The sequence below is a fragment of the Ostrinia nubilalis genome, chromosome Z, assembly GCF_963855985.1.
Source record: "Ostrinia nubilalis chromosome Z, ilOstNubi1.1, whole genome shotgun sequence".
In the NCBI taxonomy this organism is placed as follows: domain Eukaryota; kingdom Metazoa; phylum Arthropoda; class Insecta; order Lepidoptera; family Crambidae; genus Ostrinia; species Ostrinia nubilalis.
In genome coordinates this window covers 5,115,815-5,142,293 of record NC_087119.1, presented here as the reverse complement: position 1 = coordinate 5,142,293, position 26,479 = coordinate 5,115,815, and the positions used below count along the sequence as shown (strand labels likewise).

Below are 26,479 nucleotides of genomic sequence, written 5' to 3'. Positions count from 1 at the left end.
TACCAATACAAATTATGTAAAGTTCTGTATTACCTAATAGATTTATTCTTTTTTATTTTGATTATTTTTCTAAATAACTATCGCATTATAAAATTTTCGCAAAATTGGTGTAGGTCATTATTTAGTTAGACCCCATAGTTTGCCAAATAAATTAGTTAAAACTAAAACTATGAATATCTAATCATAAAATGCATTTCATTTCTCAACAGACCTATTCATGTGATATACTTAAATATCACAGTACCTATGTAATACAGAAATCGGATTACATTTTCCGTCGATTAGTACAGCTCCAAAATTATAAATGTTCAAATGGATGTTATTACAAGCGCCTAGAGTTCACATTTGGCCGTCGAGTTGGTGTAAACGTCAATCGTTTGCAGATGTTGTCAAACGCGCCCCCCGCCCCGTGCTGCGTCACCACACGGCGCGCGCGCAGGCGTTGGTGTTGACGACTGGTTTCTGACGGTGCCGGTCCATCGAGCGCTCTACACGCATGTTCAAACAATTTAGCAATGCGCAGCTGTCGTTGGATGCTGAATTTAGTAAGCGTGTGCGTTTTGCGTAGGAGAGCTGTGGTCGCGACTTCATTCCATGTGAGCACGCACTACTCATTCTGAGTTAGTTGTGTTTTGTTTCTTGGGAGTGCCACAGCTTGGACTGTTCTCGACTGTTAACACCAACCTGACAAGCGGCAAAATGCACGACACAATACGCAATCAGGTACACATTAACACATATTGGTTATTTGAGTCAAAATCAGTGTTGCTCCCACAATCTTGCCTTGAACTTATCCGGGAGGTCATGTGTTTATTTATGGTATTTTATTTTTGTTCATTTATTACTCAACGTGATGACACACGTGGTTTTGATTCAGCAAATAATCTTTTGTGGTTCATTATGTCTTAAGTTTTATCACAGTGTAACGAAATAATTTTAATAATACAAGTAATATGCACCCACACATTTGTACCTACTGTAGAGCGCGGCGGCCCGCGATAATGTTTGCTCTGTGCGATAGTCATTTATTTCGTTGATAACTTGTATGTATATTTTATTAAGAATCTATTATTTTATATTAAATCATGAGTATCTACTTAACTGTTTATATAGGTAATATTATTATGACATCTGTTTTATTTTTCGTTTTTATGATTTTCTCTTTGAATTTCCATTAGAAGGTATTATTAGATTACACTTTGAAGTTCGCGAAGCGAAAGCGGTCCTTTTTGAGCTTTCTTGATACATTAGAGGCTATTTCATTTGCATTATCATAGTAAAAAAGTATCTAGATCTAATTTCTGACATAACTTTTATAAATTCCAGTCTCTGATCAAATTAAAACTTACTAAGCAGGTATTTTCCGACACCTTGTGTCTATTTTAAAGGCAATAAAGATATTTTAGCTCATAAACCTGCTTTACTTACCTTGCCATGATTTAATGATGATGAACAAAGCAAATTAGGTGTCGTGTGAAATGAAAACAATAGAGCATCTCTATTTGAGTCAAGCAACGCATAGATATAACACGAGCTCCTCAAGTCGTAGTCATCAATTCTCATAAATCATCATTTTATAAATTATGTATGTAGAATGGGGCCGTCCATAAATTACGTCATCGATTTTTTCAGATTTTAGACCCCCCCCCCCCCCTACAATCATCCTATCGTCATTTCTTAATGACCCCCCCCCCCCCCCTTCTCCCAAAATTGACGTCATTACAAAATTAAAACACTTGGTTATAGAATCACCTTTTTTTTTTAATAGATAGAGTGATTCTTAAGGAAGGTTTATACAGTGTGAGTCACGTTAAAGTGTACATATGAAATTAGGTGAAACTAGACCTATTTTTATCGACAAAAAAGAGGTCAAAATTTTTTTTTTTTTTTTTTTTTTAAATTTATAGAATTTTTTTTCTTCCAATTACTTATTGTAAAGAAAACGTAATAACTTTTAAACTAAGAGGTATATCCTGATAAAATAAAAACAGTAATAATGCTAAATAACAAACGATACTAAAAAAATACATAAAATACCCTGAAAATGCCAACAAATAATAAAAAATGAAACTTTTTGAAAAAAATCTGCTTTTAAATTTGTGGTTTTTTGGTTATTTGATAAATTTCTCTAAAAAATGCCCCTATAGCAGGTAGTTTTTATTACTTTGTATTATTTTCTATCGTATTACCTTTGTAAAGCCAAAAATCGCATGTCTCTATCCCTATCACAACATTTGCTATGATCGTTTGAACAAAGGCCTGCAACAACATTATTCTCCGCTACAGGTAGGGACAATTTTAATTTTAACTAAAATGCTTATTTTAGTTCTAAATCTTTTGTTTTTATTTGAAATCTAACTCGTATTTATCAAAATTACAAATCTAGACCCATTTTCAGTTTCGTTGTTAACGAAGCGTTGAATGGCGCGCCCGGAGAGGCTTAGTTCAAACGATCATTGCAAACGTTGTGATATCGATAGAGACATGCGATTTTTGGTTTTACAAAGATAATACGATAGAGAATAATACAAAGTAAGAAAAACCACCTGTTATAGGGGCATTTTTGGAGAAATTTATCAAATAACCAAAAAAACACATATTTAAAAGCAGATTTTTTTCAAAAAGTATAATTTTTTATTATTTGTTGGCATTTTCTGAGTATTTTATGTATTTTTTTAGTATCGCCTATTATTTAGCATTATTACTGTTTTTATTTGATCAGGATATACCTCTTAGTTTAAAAGTTATTACGATTTCTTTACAATAAATAACTGGAAGAAAAAAAATTTTATATAAAATAAAAAAAAAATCTCAAAAAAATTTTGACCTCTTTTTTGTCGATAAAAATAGGTCTAGTTTCACCCACTTTAACGTGACTCACACTGTATGTATAATACATGTAAGTACCACGGGCGAAGCCGGGGCGGGCAGCTAGTATTATATTATGTAATATTATTGTTAGAGTATTTTATCTGTAGTTATTACTGTATTTGTGTACATCTATGTTGCATTATGTATGTTTATTATGAGTTATTTTAGTATTGTACGCGCCTTAGCCGCCTCTCACATTTGCAGTCTCACTTACTAGGTGTGCTGGAAGAAATTTCTTTTTAGAAATAACCTTTTTGTACGTGAACAATAAACTATAAATAAATAAATAAGAATGACGTCAATTTCGAAACACCCCCCCCCCCCCCTATCTATCATTTACCGTCATCCGCAGACCAACCCCCCCCCCCCCCCCTAATTTAGAATGACGTAATATATGGACGGCCCCAATTATTAGTTTTAGGGATTCATCTTTATTCCATTTTAGTGGTAAGTATAAACAGTTTACATTATTCAGAATGTAAAGGTTAGTAAATGTAAAGCTACTTAATATGAAATAATAGGTAAACAAAATATATAAAAAAATGTTTGGCTAGCTACTTGGATTTAGATTTTTTAAGGAGTAAAATTTTTTAAAGTTTTCACCACACCTATTGGACGGCATAGCAGTCAATATAAGTTACAGTAGCTACTGCTAAGTGATACTTTCTTGAGTAATATCTAAGACCCCCGCAAAGTTTATAATTAGTTAATGATCTGCTTTGAAGCTCATTTGGAGGAACATTAAATTATTGGTACTAAATCTTTCTTTACATAAAGTGTCAATAAATAAAAATTCGATGGAAGTCGGTTATTTATTTTGTGCGCATAAGTAAGTAGCAGGAATATCTACCAGCTTACCTTAACCATCTTGTGTAAAAATATGTCATGTTTTGTTCATCCCCCTGCAGCTTGTATCAGAAAAGCCAGATGTCCAGCTATGGTCTGACATATCTTTTTACTGATCAATTACGTCGTAGTTGATATGCATTAATAAAAAGTATCAATTAGCCGATGGATGATAAAAATTATGCCATAAACAGCGTGACTGTCATGTGACAGAAGTCATCCATATGTATGATTATTATAATTATTCGATCCGTCATAGTCGCTCTATAAAGTATAGTAAACTTCGCATTTCCTGCCAATGCAACATAGTGTACAAGACCTTGGTGTTAAATTTTATACTGCACTAACAATATGATTGAAACGACTCTAATACGCTTAACAAACATGTTAAAAAGCGATACTTCTACGAGTATACCTAAAAACATATTTTATGAAGCGACCAAATAAAAACCTTACGCTATGGAAATTAGGTGCAGAACCAAAATTTAGTTCTTATCTTTAATGCAACCATAAAGAAACTAACATGCGTAGTCCATTTTCCATGCCACGAACTCATTCCGCAATTTTAAATTAGTTTACAACTAAAGCCACCATTTGCCCCGTAAAATCATTATAATCGATGACCGCATCAATAATGCATGGCTTAATTTATCGAGCCCCATGGTTTGTAAAAGGTTTTAAAAGCTTCATTTAAGTGCCATTAAGGCTGTGTAATTTGTTGAGGCTTGTGGTGACCACCATTTATGTAAAATCCGTTGTTTTTGATGCGCTAAAAACAATATTTCGTATAATTCAATATTTAAAACAGGTTTTAATCCAATAAGCTCAGTCACGTGACTTCCTCAAAAAGTAATTCGATGCACGTCACGTCAGCCTTACTATAAAAATCTATACAGAATATAATATTAACACTCGATTAGTGCTGTCTGTCCAACCTATTAAGGAAGGTCAAGTGTCCATGTGACGATTTTATTGGTCGTAGAATCCGATAAAGAGACACGAGAATGGCAATGGTTTTATTCGGCTCTCTCATCCATGCCATGGTAGCATCATGAAGAAGCCTTGAGGTACCCGGCAATACCTAAACCTATTACTTCGTAAATTTTGCAATTAAATGACGCTGAGTATCATTGTGACTGAGCTTTCTACAGACTAATCGTAGTAATTACCCGACTGCGCCAGAAAAAGGGTTATGTTTTTTGAGTAAACTTTCTTTGATTACAACACTTTGGATAAAAACGCAGCAACGATTAAGAGTCTCAGTGATCTCAGATATAGTGATATCCAACTCCTTCCTAGACTATGGCTTCACCCCCATTATAATTCGTCACAGATTTTGTTCACGATTTCATGTTTCAATATGCGTAATAACTTCTCATTACATCAAATATTTGAAGTCAAACAAAAATGATTGATGCTACTGAATTACCATTAGAAAGTTGACTTTAAAGAACTTGCAGGGAACGTGAGATAGGTAGATATATTGCCAATACCACAGCTCTGTTATGCGCCTGCAACTCAGAAATTCACTGCCACACGTCTCTTAATATAAGACCCGCGTTTACTGCCATACTAATATTTTTAATGCGTTGTTGGATCAACTTTTTTATGCCTCACACGTGTATGAAGGCCCCAGAGAGAAAAATGTGACTCGAAGTGGCATATGAATAAGGAATACTGAATAATGACTCTTTCATTGGTTTGAAGACCTTGCAATTCCCAAAGGAAACCGGGAAAACGCGATTCAAAACTTCGCGAGCGATAAATTGAATGTTTCTATAAACAAACAATATTGCTGAAAACAAACTTCCGAAATCATAACGAATGTGAAGTAATAACAATGGAGTAAAAACAAACACGGCTTCATAAATACCAATTTGAAGGATAAAATTCAACATGTCATAGATACATTACACTGCCCAACAAATTTAAACTTTTTAAAATTTTCCAAGAATATTATTATTATGTTTCAAGTATTATGGTGTGCTAATTTCAAAAATGACACCAGAATTTGCGTAGCAGCTCTAGTTTTCGAGATTTTTCATTCTACCCGTATTGAAGGTGACGGAGCATTATTCGTCAAATTTAAACGGGTACATTAAAAAAAATCGCAATTAAAACAATGGCTACGAAGGGAAGACGTTGTTTAAGCGATCCAAATAGTTTTTGTGTTATTTGTGGCTTATATACCTTCGCAAAGTATCGTAAATCGACCACGGCCTTCGATAAATCTGCGTAATTTAACTACTTTTATCTTAACATTTCTTTGGTGTTGGAAATACTAAAGTATGAAGAGTATAGCTGGAAAATCTGTTTAAATTTGAAAATAGTGAATTTTCGTTTAGGACAACAGGCAGGTTATACTAAGTATCCATGTTTCATATGTTTATGGGACAGCCGCGACAAAAACAAACATTGGACTCAAAAAGTGTGGCTACTAAGGGAGTCAGTAACTGCTGCTAAACAAAATGTAATAAATCGACCTTTAGTTCATCAAGACCGAACTTTATTGCCACCACTCCATATAAAACTTGGTATTAAAGCAGTTTGTAAAAGACCTAATAAAGATGGCAAATGTTTTGCTTATCTGTCAAAAAAAAATTACTGGACTGAACAATGAAAAGTTGAAAGCAGGCATTTTCGATGGACCACAGTTTAGACAACTTATAAAAGACCCAACCTTTGTGGAATCTATGAATGAACTTGAAAAGCGAACCTGGAAATGTTTCGTTTTAGTTTTTCTAAATTTTCTTGGGAATCATGAATCAGATAACGATTTCCAATTAGTTAATATTATGTTGTCTAATTTGAAAGACTTAGGATGTAACATGAGCATTAAACTGCATTATTTACATTCTCATTTGGATCGATTTCCTGATAACCTTGGAGATGGAAGGTGAAAGGTTTTACCAAAATATTCGCTCTATGGAAAAACGTTACCAAGGCAGATGGGACATACATATTATGATGGCCAATTATTGCTGGAATCTTTCTCGGGATCTGATACAGGCACAGCATTCAAGAAAATCTAATAAAAGACATTTTTGTCCACAACCACAGTTGCTGTTTTAAATAACGTACGTAAAAAATCGTATTTTTGTAATAATTTTTAACTTGGGTATAAAATGAAAACTAGAGCTGCTAGAAAAAAACCAATGGTATTTTCGTAATCAGCACACTTAATTTTACTGAAAACAAACAAAAAATCTCTGGAAAATTTTTCAGTGTTGACCAGTGTTATATTTTAATATTGCAGTGTTGCTATTCTCCTACCTACAGACCTACAGTTTCAGAAATCCGTTTCCTTCCATCCAGCCAATCATACGATTATCTATGAGAAGTCTCGATTCACTAGAAACTGCTGTTTGATAGACGAGTAGAGGGGTAGAGATCCCTGTTGTATTGTAAATAAACATAACATACACAAATGAAATATTAAACCCGCTCAATAGTTTTGGAATCCAAAGGTAAACATGAACACAAAACTACAACAACTGGAACAACGAATCTAAAATAATCCTTATACTTTATATCGCTTACCAAGAACAGAACAATCTTTGCAGATCTACTGTGTATTTCTTTGTTCCCAAAAAATGAGGAATCCGTTTTCCGGGAATCACGCTTTATGCGACCCATTTATTTACTTTGGTGTTTTAGCAGTTCGCACCGAAACGGCAGGTACGGATCTAGGGGCAAACCGGGGCGCATGCTCCGGGCGCCAAATGGAAGGTAGTCGGCGCCTTCTGAAAAAAAAAAGGTAGTTTGAAACGCCAGATTTTTTTCACACATGTAGACAGATGTGTGAAAAGTAGTCGCACGTATCTTCTAGTGACTTGGCCCACTTTTAGCTAAGTCCACATTCCAAGTAGCTGGATTGAATTTCTAAATATTTTTTCTTCCAGCAACTGGGCCCCCTGTAAGATTCTAGAGCAGATTTTTGTTGATTTTATGTTTAATTAATTAATATTCAAGGTGGGCGGCCCATTTGCTGAAAAAAAAATATTTAAAAATTCAAACCGTTGACTTGGCCCGTGGACCAACCTAAAAGTGAAATAGCTCGTTTACTCCATTTCCTCAGTACGCTGGCTAGCTATGTCTATGACTAACCTTATGCCATAGCAAGCCAAATGTGTGACGCGAGCACTTCGTCTGAGCACTGCATTCTAAAAATATTTCACTGCCTAAAAATACGTTACGCATTTCAGATTTCTCATGACTCGTAAACACTTTCCGGGATTCGTTTTGGTTTTATTCATTAAGGATAAAATTGGATGATACTGAATAGTAATTGAATAGTCAACCAAATATCGTCCGCCATAATCGCAAACTCGGACTGAAGATTATACAATCTTAACCAGGTAAACCAGATACAGGTTTGCCTACTTGGAAACTTTCCAATTATATGTAACTGTATTATTTTGTCTATAGGATACAAAATTATTACGTTAGTTGTAATCCATTGATATCCAATCCGTTATAAAATTGGATATTAAGTACTAGGTATGAGATATTTGGCAAGAGTTTGAGACTATTAAATTAAGATAAACCAAGATGAGACTGAGTTAGGTGACATTCATTTCAACGACGTTTTTAATTAAGCTCTCTACGTTAAATACCTGTACACTCGTAGTATGTAGAGTCTCGATAAATACTACCTACCTACATTTTCAAATTTTACTACGTACAAACTTACCAACACAAACTATGTACCTTTACGTAGTTTATTAGGATAGAAAGAACTATTCTAAAGGGCATCAAGGTAGCTTTATGTGGACTACAAATGGACAGCTAATACTGCTATTACTGGTAACCATGTTAAACAGTTTCTTGAGTACAAAACGTGTTTACAATATCATGTTACAAAGCAGGCATTTGTCTGAGTCACATCTGATAGGTCATTCTGTTCCCCTTATGGCATCGTAACAGCCACTTCTTTGTAATAGAAATCAGTGAGAAATTGAACTTTATCCCAAGCTTTCTAAAATTCATAATTAATTTGACATTTAGCTCGGGTCGCGTTCCCAAATATGGCCATAGTCCTGATAACAGAATAACTTTTATGGTCTTAAAAAATTAACGACTCAAGTTGAAAATATTCTTGCTAATTATATGGTCCCAAACATGTGTGCTTGTAATCTTATTTATGTACATCAATTTATCTCATTATTGAATTTAACGAAATGTAATTATGATGCAAACACTCGTGTTGTTATTATACAATCATTATAAAAACATTGATAATTTACATTGAAATTATTTCATCACGCACTACATATTTACGCTATGCAGAATAATAAACAGATGTGAATTATAAGGTGTTTGCATGCAATAATAAAGATGAAGAAAATCAAGAAAAAGTGTGATTTTTTGTTTAAAACGTATTTATTTTGTGCGTTGGTCATGTTGGTGAAAGTTTAACATAATATGATTTTCCTTGTAGACACGTAATATTCAATTCTCATCCAGGTAATTTTAGTAGCTTTAAGTAACTTAAGAAATGTTTTACTTATCTCTTGAAAGATTCCATCACGACCTGTAATTGGTTCACAAGGTCGCGCCCGTGAACGGCGTTGCGAATATTCAGGTGTAGCTGGGGATGTATCCACATAACAATTTCAACTACCAAAAACACTTCAAACTTTTTTAAGAATCTCCCGACTCCTTCCGACTCGTTCGCACTCAAAGAGTTACGATAATGAGTGAACGAAACGGAAAGAACAGCCGCTTTTAGCAACTTGTAGAGTTGACCACTGGCTCCAATCGGGTAATAATACCAATTACGTTCGGAGCCTTTATGAGTTACCGGACCTTAATTAATTTTGCATAGTTCATTAATATCACCGGCAACGCTTTCAACATTTTATAATGAATCCTCCGCTGATGTTACTGTATTGTTTAATGGTGCAGAAATGAATATTGATGTTTATTGAATAGTTGGCTGGTTATTGCCTCTGATATGGTCTACCCAGAACCACAATGTCTGATGCTTGTAAACTTGCAGACCGGTTGTCGTTATAGTCACGGTTAAATTTAGGTGGTGCAACTCAGCCTTAGTAATACTTATTAATGTGACTTAGTAAGTAAATCAACAAAGTCACATTACCTATTGCTAGCAAGAGATGTTGTTTGTAATAATTTCGAAACATTATGAGAATCGATGCATTTTATCATTTCAATGTCAAGCGTTAGCAAAGACTGTCAGGTACTTCTAGACTGGGCTGAGGTGAACTGAGATGTTAGTCACTGAGGCTGAGTTGCACCACCTAACTTTAACGGTAACTATAACGATAACCGGTGCTATTTGTTTGGAGTTTGACAGATTTTAAAGTAAAGTAAGATGGTTCAACCCAACTTACCCAACCTAAGTTGTTGATAAGTATGAATAACATTTTAGTCAATCATGAGTCAACAAAAGTAACAGATATGGAAAGACAGCAAATGTTGTACATGTACTATCTAGATAAATCCTCACTCGTATTATTGAATGAGACAGATAAAGGTTGTCCTTATTCAAGTGCGTGACTTTAAGATATTTTAAGATGGGCCTACACACGTACTTACAGTAAGACAATACTGACTTATACTAGCAAAAATCTTAGGCACTAATTGACAAGGCGAAGTAACACAATACTTGATTCTGAATAGCGAAAATTTTAGTAACTGAAAACGCTAGAAAACTGACGCAACTCCTACGCGTATAGGCTGATTTACATGTTAAGTAGATAAGTAGGTAACTTAATTATTAACTTAATTTTAAGTGATTAATTGCGTGTAAACACACAATTTAGTAGCAAGTGGCAAGTTAAAATTTAGTTGTCAACTAAATTTTAAGTCGCAAGTTACTGTTTAGACGCAATTAACCGCCTCTGTGGTCTAGTGGTAAGACCACCTGCTTCAGACGCAGAGGTCCCGGGTTCGATTCCCAGTGGGGACAGATTTTTCTGTTCGGTTTGGCTGGTGGTAGGGCTTGTTTGCCTGGCTAGCTACCACCATCTTACCTAAGTCTGTCGCTATAACAACAATGTTAACAACATTGTTGTGTTCCGGCATGCAGTTAGAGGTAAGATAGCCATTTCCTCCGTGGTTGAGGATTCCGGGTGAAGCTCGCTTCCGCCTTCGGCCTGATCATCACTTACCATCATGTGAGATACAGGCCAAGAGCTCCCTCGTTGTGGATAAAAAAGAACTTAAAATTAAGTTAAGAATTTAGTTACCTACTTATCTACTTAACACGTGTAAATCAGCCTTAAGAGCTCGTTCCCACGGCAGTCCAGTTTTGTGGGATCGAGTAATGCAGGATCCCAGGATGTGAGGTCTCCCAGTGCTCGTGGATGCACAGGGTGAACCAATCACAGAGCTCCATTCAACGCTGTGCGTTCGATTTGCTGATTCACTTAAGTAAGCATCGTTTGTGAATACGGGCGTTAATTTCTATGCAAGCTTTCCGCATTTATATTTTTGCTGTTGTAATTAATTAATTTAGTTTAAAGCTGTGCGATTGACTTGAAGTGATGTGCGATGATTTATGTTTAATTTGTCTTCATAACTATTTTCAGGTGTTGATGAAATTATTAGTTTTACCTAAGTAATTATATGAATAAATCATAGTATATGGATGTGTAAAATTGCCTTTACATAAATAAATACTTATGTACTTTTAAATAAGTATACATTTACTTATTGCTTTTTTACAATCGTCATACCTACCTAATTCTATGTATTTATATTTTTGTGTCAAAATATTGTGTTTTCTAGAAAATCACACCATCTGCCTTTGAAGCGTAGGCCATGTTCTGGCTTACAACGGAAAGTATTTAAATAGAAAAGCTCATAAATGACACAATTTTTCCAAATCACCTACTCTTGCTTTGTTTATCGTCTTACATAGGATTTTGTTTCTTTGCCAATTATTTAGTGCGTAGTTTATTTAGTTTAAAAACGCCACTTACCGTATTCGCTCACAGAGCTCACACTTTCACAGTCCAGAAATGAGCACAGCCATAGAATTATCCATCCATTTATCGATACGTACTAAAATTATGAATACGGAAGTAGTTAACTCTATTAAAATTTTGAAACTCAGGGGACACGCGTGCGTCAAAACTTTTCTGTGATAGAACGAAATTCACGCACCAAAGCCACGGTCGTAGATAGTCGTCAATACATACTGTAGTTTTAGCGGTCAAACTAGCTGCTGTGCACTTACCATGTGTTTACGTTAGGTGTGTTCGCTAGCGACTGCGTAAAAAATGACATTAAGTAAATGTATAACATATTGGGCAACAACCCTAGCGGCTACTTTCAAGAAAAAAAAATCATAGATTTTTTGACATACTCGCTAGCGAGCACATCTAATGTAAACTTGTGGTAAAGTTACACTGGAACTGGTTATACTGGAATTACAGAGTAGCTCTAGCTCAGCCAATAAAGGCATATTTATCGCCAGTCTCTCACCCTGCTCTCATTGAGACCGCAGCCTTACGCGACCGTATGGCAATGCAAAATTATAACGTAGAGAATAACGCAAAAAGCATTTCGGAGTCAGAACTGTTACGTGTTGCTAAGCTCTGGCGGGTCCAAGCTTAAGTGAGACTGCATTAACCCTTAACCACCTACCAGGAGTCTCTCAGACTCCGGCAAATTTTTATAAGAAATGTCTTATATTGTTTACGTGACGCCCATAATAATGTTTTTTTTTTAAATAAAACACTGCAAAAAAAATTTTTTTTAACTTATTTTACCTTTGGACAACTTAGTTTTTTGTTCAGAGTCCTCAAAAGAAATGAGTCTGAGAGACTCCAGATAGGTGGTTATGTGACTGAAACAAAAGGTAGGTGTTAAGGGTTAAAATGCTTCAGCTTGTGAGATACTACAAGTCTAGTTAACCTTACGATTGCTGACTGTCAATTTGAGTCGTGCTTTTACGAGTGGAGTATTCTAGAGCTAAAGTTAGAAAAATAAAAATACTTTTATTACATACTGTGACTCTTAATTACGGATTAAATAGGTATGATAAGAATTTCAAGTTTAACGAATAATGGAAGGTTTGCAGAATCATTTAGGTAGGTAGTTGAGTTTTCTGCATAATTAAAAATAGCCCATTACTTATTATCATTTCTCTGGTTAAACCTAAAAAAGGTTTCTTACACAATCGGATTACTTTTAACACCTGTTGTTTAGTACTTGTTTGCATATTGAAAACGTATTTTCAAAACAACAAAGTTTTTTAACATTGGTGCAGAAACACGACCCAGTTCGAGCACTCTCCCCTTTGGATACTTGGCAAAGTTGTTTAGAACAGAAGCTTATAGTTCACCGGTTACAAAGTGCTTGGGATCTTAAAAGGAAAACAATTTAATCGTCCAATACCTTATCTGCTACTTAAAGTTATCGAGCAGAGTCTTTATTTTGTAAACATATTCGCAAAGTTATAAGCATAAAAGCAGGTAAAGTTCTTGCAACTCACGAAGGTGAGTAAGCTTTACTTGTGTGTGTACATGCACATTTTGAAAAAACGAACTGTAGCGAGCCACCACACATGTAAAGCTCACTCGCCTTCGTGAATTGCAACAATAAATGCGTGCTTTCAAATATTGTTATTTAATTTTCGTGGGTGTTAATAAGATTCATAAAAAAATTAGGTGAACTTTACATTTAAACGCTTTCTAGAATTTAGGTTACTATTCATAAAGGAGAACCCCTATTAAGATACAACACCAATCGCGCTACCTTCGACATTTATTCATATTGAAAGATACGATCTTCATACAGCTTCCAAGCGAGCACTGGCAAGCAATTGCGAATGAATTTTAGCATCATTGTGTTTTCGAAAAGGTATTTTAACTTTTACTGCTTCAAGCGCAAACATCAAGCTTGCTTATTTCGTGAAACGTTTGCTTATTAGCTTTTAAATATCAGTATTGTTCATTATTAATAATGGATTCCCCTTGAAAAACGACTAGCTAGACATCATGGGTGACTTAATTGGAAAACCAACTTGATTTGCCTGGGTGAAATGATACTGAAAACTTGAATAACTTCAAAGTTCTGCGATGAACTACGAGTATGTACTTTAAGTATCGATTGATAATATGCATGGGGATGATATTATAACAAATATTTGGTATATTTACAGATACATACTCAAACTAAAATAAGTTTCAAAGCATTCAATGTCTTCTTTTCAATAGAAAAGTATTATCATGAAAGTCTGATCCATTCTGGATGAATTTTTTTGAGAATCTTGGATTCTTTGCTCCGTTCTTTAAAGGTAAAGAACTCTACCTTTTCTCTTTCTTCCAATAATCTAGGGTGAACATTAAATTTTAATTATTCTCTCTTAAGACTTTAGAAAAATTGAATATCTTCACTGAAAATTAAATTTTAATGAGGCCAGGAAAATTTTAAACTGCTTGAACTTCTGCAATTAATTACGTTATTACTGATTCATACTTAGATAGTATACTCGTAATAGGTAAAGGGTATAAGAAACGTAACGCAAAAGTGTGGTAGCCGATAAATAGCACAAACGATTAGTTATCATCGATCGACGACAAGGCGATTTATTAATTTTAGTTCGCAAACTCATTTAAGCTCTCTTATTTGTTCCAGTTTGAACAAGACGGCTACGTAGTGCTAGAAGACTTCCTACGGCCAGCGGAATGCGACGAGATCAAAGCTGCAGGCATAGAGCTCGCCAAAAATGTACCTGAGACGGAGCAAAAGACTGTTTTCGCTACCACCAATGAACAAGACATACAGGTAAAACTTACTGATATTATTACTCGAATCAGAAATGGGGAGATCCGCAGGAGAACCAAAGTGATCGACATAATAGCTCGCAGAATTGCTAAAATCAAGTGGCAGTGGGCGGAGCACATAGCTCGTAGAGACGATGGCCGTTGGTGCAGAAAAGTTCTCGAGTGGCGACCACGGGCTGGAAGACGTAGTGTGGGCAGTCCTCCCACTAGGTGGACCACGATCTGGTGAAGGTCGCGGGAAATCCTTTAGGCCTTTGTCATTTGGCTGAAACGAACGAACGAACGATATTACTCGAACTCGTAAGATCCACAGCCCTAGCTAATTTTCCCCGGGACAAACTTGACCTTAACTGGTTGGTTGGGTTTTTATTCTCGGTCAAACTGGCTACACAGCTTAGTTTAGTTTAGCTTGCATAGCTGGCACAGTTTTCCATAGTTATTGCTAACTGCATAAGTGCAAACTATTTATACCAAACACTATGCAAAACTGTGTCAGCTATGCGCCGTATGACAACAGAGAACTAACCTCACGAATATCACACATTTTCAATTTTACAAGCAATTTCATTAACTTTTGAATGTACTCGTATACAAGTACGTAATCGCAATTTAGTCCATCGAAATCCTGTCAAACCCAATCAAATGATAGTTTTTTAGTCAGCCTACGGATTATAAATTCTAATACTCGTATTACGTACCTACTTCCTAGGAAAGTATCTTTCTTAACGCTTTCGGTAACTTCATCTACCCTCGCTGCCTTTTCTTAATTAAGACCTAAGTCCTATCAACGTAAATTGGCTATCATTTTCAGGAAAGAACACTGATTTTCTTGTTACATTTTATGGATGCTTAAGCCTAAGTTCCTTGAAAATATACCTTTTGGTATTAAGGAATTTCTGACTACCCTTAATAAAACTAAGTTATTAGTTTAACTAATTAGTTTCCAATTAACTCTACCCTTTAGATGCAACCTAATAATTTCCTTTTTGAATTTTACAGCGCACCAAAGATGACTACTTCATGAATAGCAACGACAAAATCAGATATTTCTACGAAGAAAGAGCGATCGGAGACGATGGGAAGTTAAAAGTGGACCCTGCAGAAGCATTAAATAAGGTACTATTTTATTTAAAATATTTGTAGATTTTCATTAAAGACGCAACATTCGCCCACAGCATGGACATTATTAATCATGACCGAACTTTCGTTCGGGTAGCAAGTTACTTACTACGGATTCTACATATAAAGAAAACTAAAATTAAGTATTCCAATGTCAAGAAGTTTAAGGCTGAGTTGCACCATCTTACTTTGACTTTAACAAATGTCAAAAATCTGTCAAATTCCATACAAAAAAACACCGGTTATCGTTAAAGTTACGGTCAAAGTTAAGTAATGAAACTCAGCCTAAATGTTTGCAGTCGCTTAGTGTTGTAACTGTGCGTTTTGTATCATGAATAAGTCGAGTCTTATTTTAAAAGGATGCAAACGATTTCAAAGTCATCCTGTATAATGTCGATTGCGTAACCTTAAACAATACCTACCACCCACTTATTCAATATAACCTATACGAGACACAAATCCGAGATAAACAAGGTTTTCGGCAAATCCGTGCTAAAATAGATACGAGTATATAGAAAAACTTTATTGACAAAGTACATAATACATATTAAATAACAACACAACGAGAATAAAAGGTAAATAAAAACAGAACAATGTACAAAGCCACTGCGCCTTGAGGCTTAGCATGCCTTTAGCAGCATGACAAGAAGCTGGTCTTCCGCTTGCTATTAGCATCACGGATCCGAGGAGACACCGATTCGAGTTCGCTATCCCTCAGAAGGGTGCTCAATGCAGGGAAATATCGTGGCACACCACCAAGACTGCAAATAGGTACATAGTTATTTAATTTTTACCGTTAAGAGTTGCATCTCAAAATAATTTGAAAATTATAAATAACTTGAAAAAATTGAACTGCCTAAGGCATGCGAAACGCTGGCCGTAACAGCGTATTACTCTTGAAAATTTCGACGGTTTCATCCAGTGTCTACTCGCGTAACTCAGATGGAAGAGAAGTCGCCCGGCAAGCGGAAGGTCGTGGGTTTAATCCCCGCCTTAGACAGTTCGATTTTATCAGTTATTTATAATTTTGAAATTAAGAAAATAGTATTTATTCTATTCCAGGTTGGCCACGCCCTTCACCTCCTACACCCGATCTTCAGGTGCTACACCTACAGCGACCGAGTGAAGGCTGTCTGCCACCAGCTCGGCTTCAAGGAACCGGCGGTGGTGCAGAGCATGTACATCTATAAGAACCCACGGATCGGAGGCGAAGGTAACTTCAATTCTACACAGCGACTAGTCCCAAACTAAGCACGGGACTATTCCCACCTCTCTTTCCCACCACTGCAACTCCTGTGTAGCCAGGATCTGCAGCTTGACCGCCAATAAAAACCCAACCGGTGAAGGCCAAGTTTGTCCAGGAAAGTTAAACTGTCATTGGACCCGCAACGAAATTAATCAGAAGAACATAGGAGGAGTTCGAAGTTCCCAAACTAAGCGGTCTGTACTAGACATGCCACGAATATTCGGCTACTATTCGGTATTCGGCCTATTCGGCCACTTTGTTTGGTATTCGGTATTCGGCCGAATAATAGGTACTATTCGGCCGAATACCGAATACCAAATCATGGAAAAAAAAGACACATCATATTAATCAAGATTTGTCTTTATTATCAAATTACAATTCTTTAATAAGTAAAATTAATCAGCGGTAAGTTGTGATGGATAAAAACAAGTTTTTCAGCATTTGACGGTAGCAAACGATTACGCTTTTCATCATAAATGATACCAGCTTCAGAAAACAACCTCTCACTATACACGCTACTCCCGGGAGAAGAAAGATAAACTTTAGCAAATTTCGAGAGGTTTGGGTATTGTTTTTCATTAGCTGACCACCACTTGACGTAAGGATCAGCTTTCCGATCTAGTCGATTTGATTTCAAATAAAAATCCATCTCATTTGCCACAGTATTCTTCTCCACGTTCTCCTCATCATTACTATTTCGCATATTATCTTTAGCGACTTCCTCAAAGCAGTTCCAGAAACTGTCGGTGTATTTCAAATGACTTATCATTTTTGTTCAAGTTTCTTCTCTTACGACGTGGAGAAGAATCGTCATCGGTACTATTAGACTCATCATCATTACAACTTAGTTTCAGAGCAGCAAACAATTAACCAGTTTATTATTTTCACTACAAATCTCATAATATTCCCATATGGCCGATTTTTTATAAATTGGTGATATTTTTTAATGAACAAACAATTTGAAAAAGAACTAACGAACAAACTTTTCAGCAAAATCGTAACGTTTTAATTTTGTAATTTATATTAATCTGACAATGCGTGCCGTGACGTGATTTACTCGCAATGAGGGATTCGCGATTGAAAAATCCGCCAGATGGCAATACGTAGACGCGAGGTCCAAATGCTGCATGATTGGTTATTTTTGACATGACATTGACAGATATGTCAAAATCCACCAATCATGCAGCATTTGGACCTCCCGTATTGTCATCTGGCGGATTTTTCAATCGCGAAAACCCTCATTGAATGAAACAGTCAAATAGCCTCACACCGCCCGCGCGCAATGGAGACAGGTCGCAACCTGTCGTATTATTATTTACGCGCTCGACTAGCATGTACTTTGTGCCGAATATTCGGCCGCCGAATATTCGGCGCTTCGGCCGACAGCATTGCCGAATATTCGGTATTCGGTATTCGGCCAAATCACTATTCGTGGCAACTCTAGTCTGTACTATGGGTAGACAACGGATATAAAAATAACACTTTTCTTGTAAATACGTACATACACATTATAAATAGAAAACACCCAGACCAGCACAGACATTAAGTTCATGCACACGAAATGTTTGTACTGTGCGGGAATCGAACCCGCGACCTCGGCATAGTAGTACTTAGTCCGTTAAGAACCACTACACCAAACGGCTGACAGACTCGAATACATCTTAATAATAAACGGAAAGAAAAAGTAAGCATAAACTTAAAAAAAAATGGTCATAGAAAGAACAAGCCCTCGACATGTTTCTTTTAAAATAAAGCCGCAGATACCAAGCCCGCAACATCGTGTGTAGAATCTTTAACAATAAACGGAAAACAGAAACTTAATTTAGCTTGAAACTAAAAGAAGAAAATCAATTATTTATTCCAGACACAAACAATACATTTTAACAAATACAACCCCAAGGTGGCAAACTCGATTCTTTTAAATTTTCCTTTACTTAGGTACATTTTTTATAAATTATAGGTACGTACTAAAATAAATAGTATCAGATACATGATATTAACATTTAATTAAGTTGTTATCATTGCTACTAATAACGTGTACAAAGGAGAACAAAAAACTGCAGAGTTCACCAACTAAGGCTGGGTTGCACCATCTTATAAAAGCCTGTAAACCTCTGAAAAAGAGGCTGACAATAGTGACTGAGTTTCTTGCGCTGCTTCTTCTCAGCACTGGCCTATTTATTGTCCAGAAGCAGTGGTAGGGTTAATACTGGGACGTGTAAAAGTGCTTTTTTTAAGCCTATTTACAGAAATAAATTAGTTTTTTTATGAGTTTTATTTTAACTTTAACAAACGTCACAAATCTGTCAAACTCCATACAAAAAGCACTGGTTATCGTTATAGTTACGGTCAAACTTAGGTGGTGCAACTCAGCCTAGTATTTGTAGTTTTCGTTTCGAACTCTTCTTGTCTATATTGGCCCAAACGATGCGACTTTCAGTTCCATATACCTAACACATGGCATAAATATCTCAAACTACATATCTCAAAAAAAAAATTACTTACGCGACGTTAGAGGGCTACGATATGTATACTCATCAAACATTGTCCACGAGACTCTGTTCCACCGTATGCTATTTCTGCATAGGTCAGTATCACTGAGACACTTTCATGGTTTCTTAGGCTATGACATTAATGTCAGGGAGCCTTTAAAAAAATTGGCCACTCTTACGTGGACATGTATCTACGATCCATAGATGATAGATGGACTTGCGATGCACTCGTAGTCTTGATTCGGAAAAAATCAAATGCAATCGCGATTCAAGTGCGGCCACCGCCATCTAGTTCACCCCTCAGTTGAAAGCTTTGCAGATAGAGGAAACTGAACGATCTTGACCATTCATTGTATGCGTATCGCGACTCCGAGGTTAAAGTACGAGTATCAATGAGAGGCTGACCGTATACAATTTTGAACGGTAGGGTTTAACCCTTTTGTTAGGAACCAGTTTCATCTCAGTTCTTTCTTGCGGAGTTATTTTAAAATTATTCTAGTAACTGAAATCAAATTAACTACATATTCAAGGACCATTTTGTTTAAAATTGGATAATTGTGTTATTAACGTATTTGTTTGGATAAGGAATAATCTCTTAAAACTATGAATTAGGTTTAGTTATAATGCGTGGAACAAAATTAAATTACTAAGATTAATGCGAATATTTTACTCAACATTTTAGTAAAGTAGCTTGTGCTTTCATAGTGATCTAATAATGTTTCTTTTTACGTAATAATTTTGTAAAATGTGTAAGTAAATAAAATGTATCAAAGGAAAAATACGTCTACTCTCTTAACGCTATAAATAAACGATTTGGAAAATTCCAGACGATCTAAGAAAAATAAGCTGCACTTAAGCAGGCTTAACAGATACGTAGCTAAGGGGATTTACTAGCTTATTTCGGAATAATTCATTTTCAATAATAGGATTAGTTTATAAAAATATTTTATAATCCGATTTAGGTACATAAGTCGCTGGAGCAAGTCGCAAGATATTTAGAGAAAAATACGCCCATACTAAGAAAATAGAGAAGCTAAGAATAAGTTAATCTTATAAGCTTGATCTTCAGACAATATAAAACATTAGGAGGAGGAGAAGATTATACTCGATATTAAAATAGGTACGAGTACATACTGGGGTTTGACAAACCGTATCGGGACACCTGCGCGAAAGATATTTGCGCGAAAACACAAGCGCAGTAAACCATTTGCGCGCATGGACACTTGCGCGAAAAGACATAAGCGCGAACGGACGTTTGAGCGAAAAGGCATGAGCGCGAAAGACACTAGCGCGATAGACATTTGCGCAAAGACACAAGTGTAATATAATAACGCGAAAACTGTTTCGCTCTTTTCGTCTTTTCTTTTCTTGTTTCTTTTCATGTCTTTTCGCGCAAACGTCCGTTCGCGCTCATGTCTTTTCCTGCTTGACTTTGCGCAAATGTCTTACGCGCTAGTGTCTTTCGCGCAAGTGTAAGCACCAGAACCGTGAGCAAACCAAGTGCCAGCTTTAGGTTAAGTACTGTGCCAGCAGAAACTGCGAACTTATCAATAAGTAACTTTGACACTGAACTGTCTGTGACTTGAGTATTCCTATCTTACTTTCAATGTGAAGTAATGCTAAGAATAAGGTAATACGAGTAGTTCAATATTTTTTTGAGTCTGGAAATATAATGAATGACTTAATAACAATAAATAGGCGTAGGACGTCCACCCACAAAGGTAGCAGGAAGGCGCTGGATGCAGGCCGCCACCAACCGGTCATTGTGGAAATCATTAGGGGAGGCCTGGCCGGGAGCAGTGGACGTTCTATGGCTGAAATGATGATGAATATAATGAAGAATAAATAATGTTGACTGATTCACTAGAAAACCTTCATTTGTTTGAGATGACGGTACACGAGTATTTTAATTACTATTTCAAATGACACGTGTCAGGTTTCCACGTGTAAGTTCCAGCCATCCGTTTACAAGAAACGTTCATATGAAGCGCGGCACTAGGCGTACATGACAGCAATTCCTTCTAAATCTGTTAGGAATTAAAATACATTGCATAAACACGATGTTGGCTCCATTTTATTTAGAACTAGCGGCCGCCCGCGACTTCGTACGCGTGGATCCCGTTTTACCCCCTTCATCTATCTTACGCGGTTTAGATTTTTTCATAAAAATGTTTTTTCCCGCTAACTCCCGTTCCCGTGAGAATTTTGCAATATCCTGTTGTAACTAAGCTTTAAGTTTACTAAGATACCTACATGCCAAATTTCAAGCGTCTAACTTAAGCAGTTTAGATTTTTTCATACAAATGTTTTTTTCCCGCTAACTCCCGATCCCGTGGGAATTTTGCAATATCCTGTTGTAACTAAGCTTTAAGTTTACTAAGATACCTGCATGTCAAATTTCAAGCGTCTAACTTAAGCGGTTTAGATTTTTTCATACAAATGTTTTTTCCCGCTAACTCCCGTTCCCGTGGGAATTTTGCATTATCCTGTTGTAACTAAGCTTTAAATTTACTAAGATACCTGCATGCCAAATTTCAAGCGTCTAACTTAAGCGGTTTAGATTTTTCATACAAAAGGATTTTCACGCTAATTCCCGTTCCTTTGGGAATTTTGCAATATCATGTTGTAACTAAGCTTTAAGTTTACTAAGGTACCTGCATGCCAAATTTAAAGTATCTAACTTAAGCGGTTTAGATTTTTCATACAAAAGGATTTTCCCGCTAATTCCCGTTCCCGTGGGAATTCCTAAGTATCCTATAACCTGCCAGTTTTTGTTTCTATAAGGAACATACAGACGGACAGACAGACAGACAGACAGACAGACAGACAGACAGACAGACAGACAAAAATTTTACTGATTGCATTTTTGGCATCAGTATCGATCACTAATCACCCCCTGATTGTTATTTTGAAAATATATTTCATGTACAGAATTGACCTCTCTACAGATTTATTATAAGTATAGAAGACTAGCTTTTCCCGCGGCATCACCCGCGTTACGGTGTATGATATTCTATATTCTCGTAAACCCTCTCTCCGGATTCTGGGTCTCAGATCAAAATATCATTCCCATCAAAATAGGTTCAATGGCATAAATGTGAAAAAGTAACATACATTCATATATCCCCCCAAACTTAGAGCCATTATAACGCCCGGAAACATAATTTTTTTAAACTATGGTCACAAAAAAGTACCTAACTCTAGTAAAGAAAGCCAACTTCTATTTCCAGGCAAATCACTTATTCGTTTATGTAACAGTTTACGGTTTAAATTGGCTGGAAGTGAGAGGCCTTAACAGGCCACCTGAGTGCTTTAAAGCCACTTGGCCACACACTTTTGCTAGAATAAGTGGTTTAAGTTAAACTAGGCTGGGTCGGTTCGTAACCCGCTACGACGGGCCGGGGGTCCTGTTGTACCAGGGCCGCGAGGAGAAAACCTCTATAAAAACAACTGGAGGAGGGAATTGGGGGTTCCCTCGAAGTCGAAAAAATGGGCTGGGTCGGTTAATTTATGTCTTATTTATTTATGGCGTAGACTCAGTGAGAGGGTAAACTCATAAAGTCCCAAAGATAAAGAGGAATAACATAACGCCCTCTAAGCCTGGAAACGTAAAACCTCAATTAAAAATCGCACAATGTTATCTAACTAGAGTCAGCCCACTAAAACGGTTATCGTTTGGGCAAACTATATTTGGGACGTGTTTCACCTGAGCCGCCTGAAAAATGGTTTACCTAATGATAATAATCATTTTACTTTATATTCCAGTTGTTCCACACCAAGATGCTACGTACTTATTTACGGAACCCATTCCGCCTCTTGGTTTCTGGATCGCTATCGACGACGCGACGATCCAGAACGGGTGCCTCTGGATGGCGCCAGGGTCCCACAAGTCGGGGGTCCATAGACGCCTCACGCGGAACCCTGACAAGGAACCCGCGTTCATCTACGACCGGCCGGCGGCTGTGTACCCAGAATCCAGCTTCACGCCGGTGCCTGTGAGCAAAGGTAATAATAATAATTATAATTTATAATAATTGTAACACAGACCAAACATTCACAAATAAAAAATATATCCAAAATCGCTGTCCAAACAACGCAACTTGGTGCCCAGAATGCTGGCTGCATTTCTCAAACTGTATCGTTGGCCAAGAAATGCGTCAGCTCTCCCATCACCTGTACAGCAATCAGCCAGTTGACTAATTCCCTGTACAGACGATGAGCACTTGGTGGGGACCCCACTGACCTAGCGTCTCGACCCCAAATGGCTCAAACATGTAGGTAGGTACTACTAAGACCTACATATTTGCGCCGCTTGAGGGATTCCGCTGATGCAGCAGCAGTAGTCAGTACCAACCCCAGACGAGGTTTGTGGAAGATGAGACGGTGCCACGCAGGTTGCATCCCACACTAGTGGCCGTCCCATCTTTCATGGAACCAAAGTCAAATCATGTAACACTATTCCAATTACTTTTATGATTTAAAATGCGATGAGTCGCATATGAAATTTGATGTAGTGTGAAAATATCATGCTCCGTCAAATGATATTTTTTCACATGATTTGACAATACTCGTGCCTACATAATACCTCGCGCCACGCTTATTTATCTATCACGTAAACTTTACATAGATACTCGTAGGTGTACCTATTCAGTTTTCATAAACGTGACCTGTTATGGTGCTAACGTGGCACAGAACCTACAACACAGAGTTATAAAGGATAGATTTTAAGCTATCGTAATGAAAACTCTTGCTCCATTTTGGAAATAATTAAAACCAAATTTCGCTGCAGCTGCTGCATTAGTTCTGACCGTCTAACAAAACCAGAAACTGAAAACATTTCAAAGTCGCACTAAAGTAAGGTGCACGGCATGCAATAAGTAGGTACAGTTCAGTAGAACATAGCGAATGTTCGGATCACGAAATTTAGTGTACCTACTTAAATTATATCGATGACCTACAGACACGTTACTAGAGACAGACGGTATTCAAAGTGACTTTGTAGTCAACCTGTCCTTCGAAAGAATATCATGTACCTATTCATCGGAATCGAAGTCACTTTTCAAGGTGCCTCTCGAATGGATAACGTTACTTTATACGAGTACGTCTCAAGGTTTAAAATAAATGATCTAATTCACCTTTTTTTCTTGAAACAGAGTTCCGACCTTAGAGTCCAAGCACACGGCGTATCCTAAAGCTTTTTTCCTACAAACATGATATGTGTATAGATTGGGTTCGATTTTTGTGTATATCGCGTCTGTATCGCTACAAACGCGCGTCGACCAGACAGAACAGGACCAACTATAACTACAAATGTCTATGTAACCTGATTGCGGATTTATTTCAGGTACCTGCATCCTCATCCATGGTAACGTTGTCCACAAGAGCGCCCACAACAAGTCGCCCAACAGCCGCCACGGGTACACCTTCCACGTGGTAGAGAAGAAGGACAACAACTACTCTCCAGAGAACTGGCTGCAAGAGGGAGAGGGAGCTCCCTTCTTGAACCTCTATACCACTCCTCAGATGGTCTAAGGCGGTAGCATGTCAAAAACAATATAATTAATAGACTTAAGTACAATGTTGCCACATTTCGACTGTAATTCGACTCCATCGTTGCTGTGATTTTAGATACTCTTGAAGTTGGAAATAAGGATAATTAAACTCCCAATTCCTTGTCACTACCCGGAAAATCCAAATCGAATGTACTGCCTTTTACTTGAAAGAAAGATATCGGCCTGAAAGCTTAAATTTTTTAATAATGAATGGCTTTATAACATGAGCAGTAAGCTCGAAAAAGTATTTTCAGACACATATTCGAAGCATTTTTGCTGTAAAATTCAGAATATAAACTTGTACAAAATAAAGTAAGTACCTGCTCTTAGTGTGGTTACCACAGTAGCAGCCATAAATAACTTTCAATTATTTCTATATTTATACATCTCAAATACAACTGTATAACAGCTATTTTCCCTGACGCCGAACAAAAGCATTTTCCTTTTATACAAAAGCACTTCCTTATAATTACACCGGCCTGCCTATTAATTGAAAAACCAGTTATTATAACAGTGTTACGTGAAACCGTTAATTTAGAAATAATTGCCCAACAATAGCTCGCATGTTTTAATTTTGTTTTTAAGCAATTTATATTTTTGTATGCCAAATCTATTTTTGATAAATATTATACCATGTTGACGGCTTGGTGTTTTTTGTGATAATTACATTTAATAAATGTTAAACTGGAATACGTTGTTTTATTTTTGGACAATCTTTATGAAATAAATAAGCCACAGAAACTCGTAAATATAAGTACGTACATGTTAGGTAGGTTGTCCTTATTTTTTCATAAACATATTCATTACTACGTACTTAGTTTCAACGATTCATCTGCTCTCTTATTCTCTCTATGGTCAAGAAACTAAAAAAAACATATTTGGTTAACAAAACGACCTCCTAAATTATGTAAGCCAACGGTATGCGAAAGAAAAATTTTCCTCGCAAAGGAAAGCGGAAACTCGTTAGCAACCAAAATTTTGGTATCCACACTTGAAACACAATGAAGTTACAATAAAATAACACCCAAAGGATTTGTCACGATGCGGTCAGGTGAAAGCGAACGCAGTCCGTATCATGTCATTGTATACAGCACTTATTTTGATAACCTCATAAGTCAGTTTTCTAGACATATCAAAGTTTATTATTAACATAGGTGGAGCCTTGAAAATAATGTTTTAGGCAGGATTGTTACGAGCGGACCTACGGAACCTAGACGTGTTGTGGTTGAACGGTACACCAAAACATTTTCGCATGATTAATAATGAAGGGAGAACTATGAAGAGTGTTAGAATCTTAATTAAGTAAGTTAGATAAGATGGGCATTGATTAATTACCTTTTAAGGGTAAAGAACTAAGGGTTGATAGAGGTCGTAAAGATAAGTACACGTACAGACCTATTAATACCCCAATTGTATTTTTTCATGCAGTAACATAAAACAAGTTCATCATCATCATCATCATTTCAGCCAAATGACGTCTACTGCTGGACAAAGGCCTCCCCCAAGGTTTTCCATAATGAACGGTCCTGCGCTGCCCGCATCCAGGCTCTTCCCGCGACCTTTACCAGATCGTCGGTCCACCTAGTAGGAGAC

At 36.7% G+C, this 26,479-nt stretch overlaps 1 protein-coding gene across 1 annotated transcript; it reads left to right on the top strand.

The window, feature by feature from the left end:
- The first annotated feature begins 516 nt into the window (after positions 1–516).
- On the top strand, positions 517–25,576 carry LOC135087238 (phytanoyl-CoA dioxygenase domain-containing protein 1). Its single transcript, XM_063982081.1, has 6 exons — positions 517–723; positions 14,329–14,478; positions 15,477–15,593; positions 16,659–16,809; positions 23,100–23,339; positions 24,679–25,576. The coding sequence occupies exons 1-6, from the start codon at positions 700–702 to the stop codon at positions 24,864–24,866; spliced, it is 870 nt and encodes a 289-aa protein (XP_063838151.1). The 5' UTR covers positions 517–699; the 3' UTR covers positions 24,867–25,576.
- The last annotated feature ends 903 nt before the right edge of the window (positions 25,577–26,479 follow it).

Coding starts and splice junctions, on each gene's coding strand:
- LOC135087238 (XM_063982081.1), top strand. CDS start 700: ATGCACGACACAATACGCAATCAG. Junction 15,594..16,658: donor CTGCAGAAGCATTAAATAAG/GTACTATTTTAT, acceptor ATTCTATTCCAG/GTTGGCCACGCCCTTCACCT. Junction 16,810..23,099: donor CCCACGGATCGGAGGCGAAG/GTAACTTCAATT, acceptor TTTATATTCCAG/TTGTTCCACACCAAGATGCT.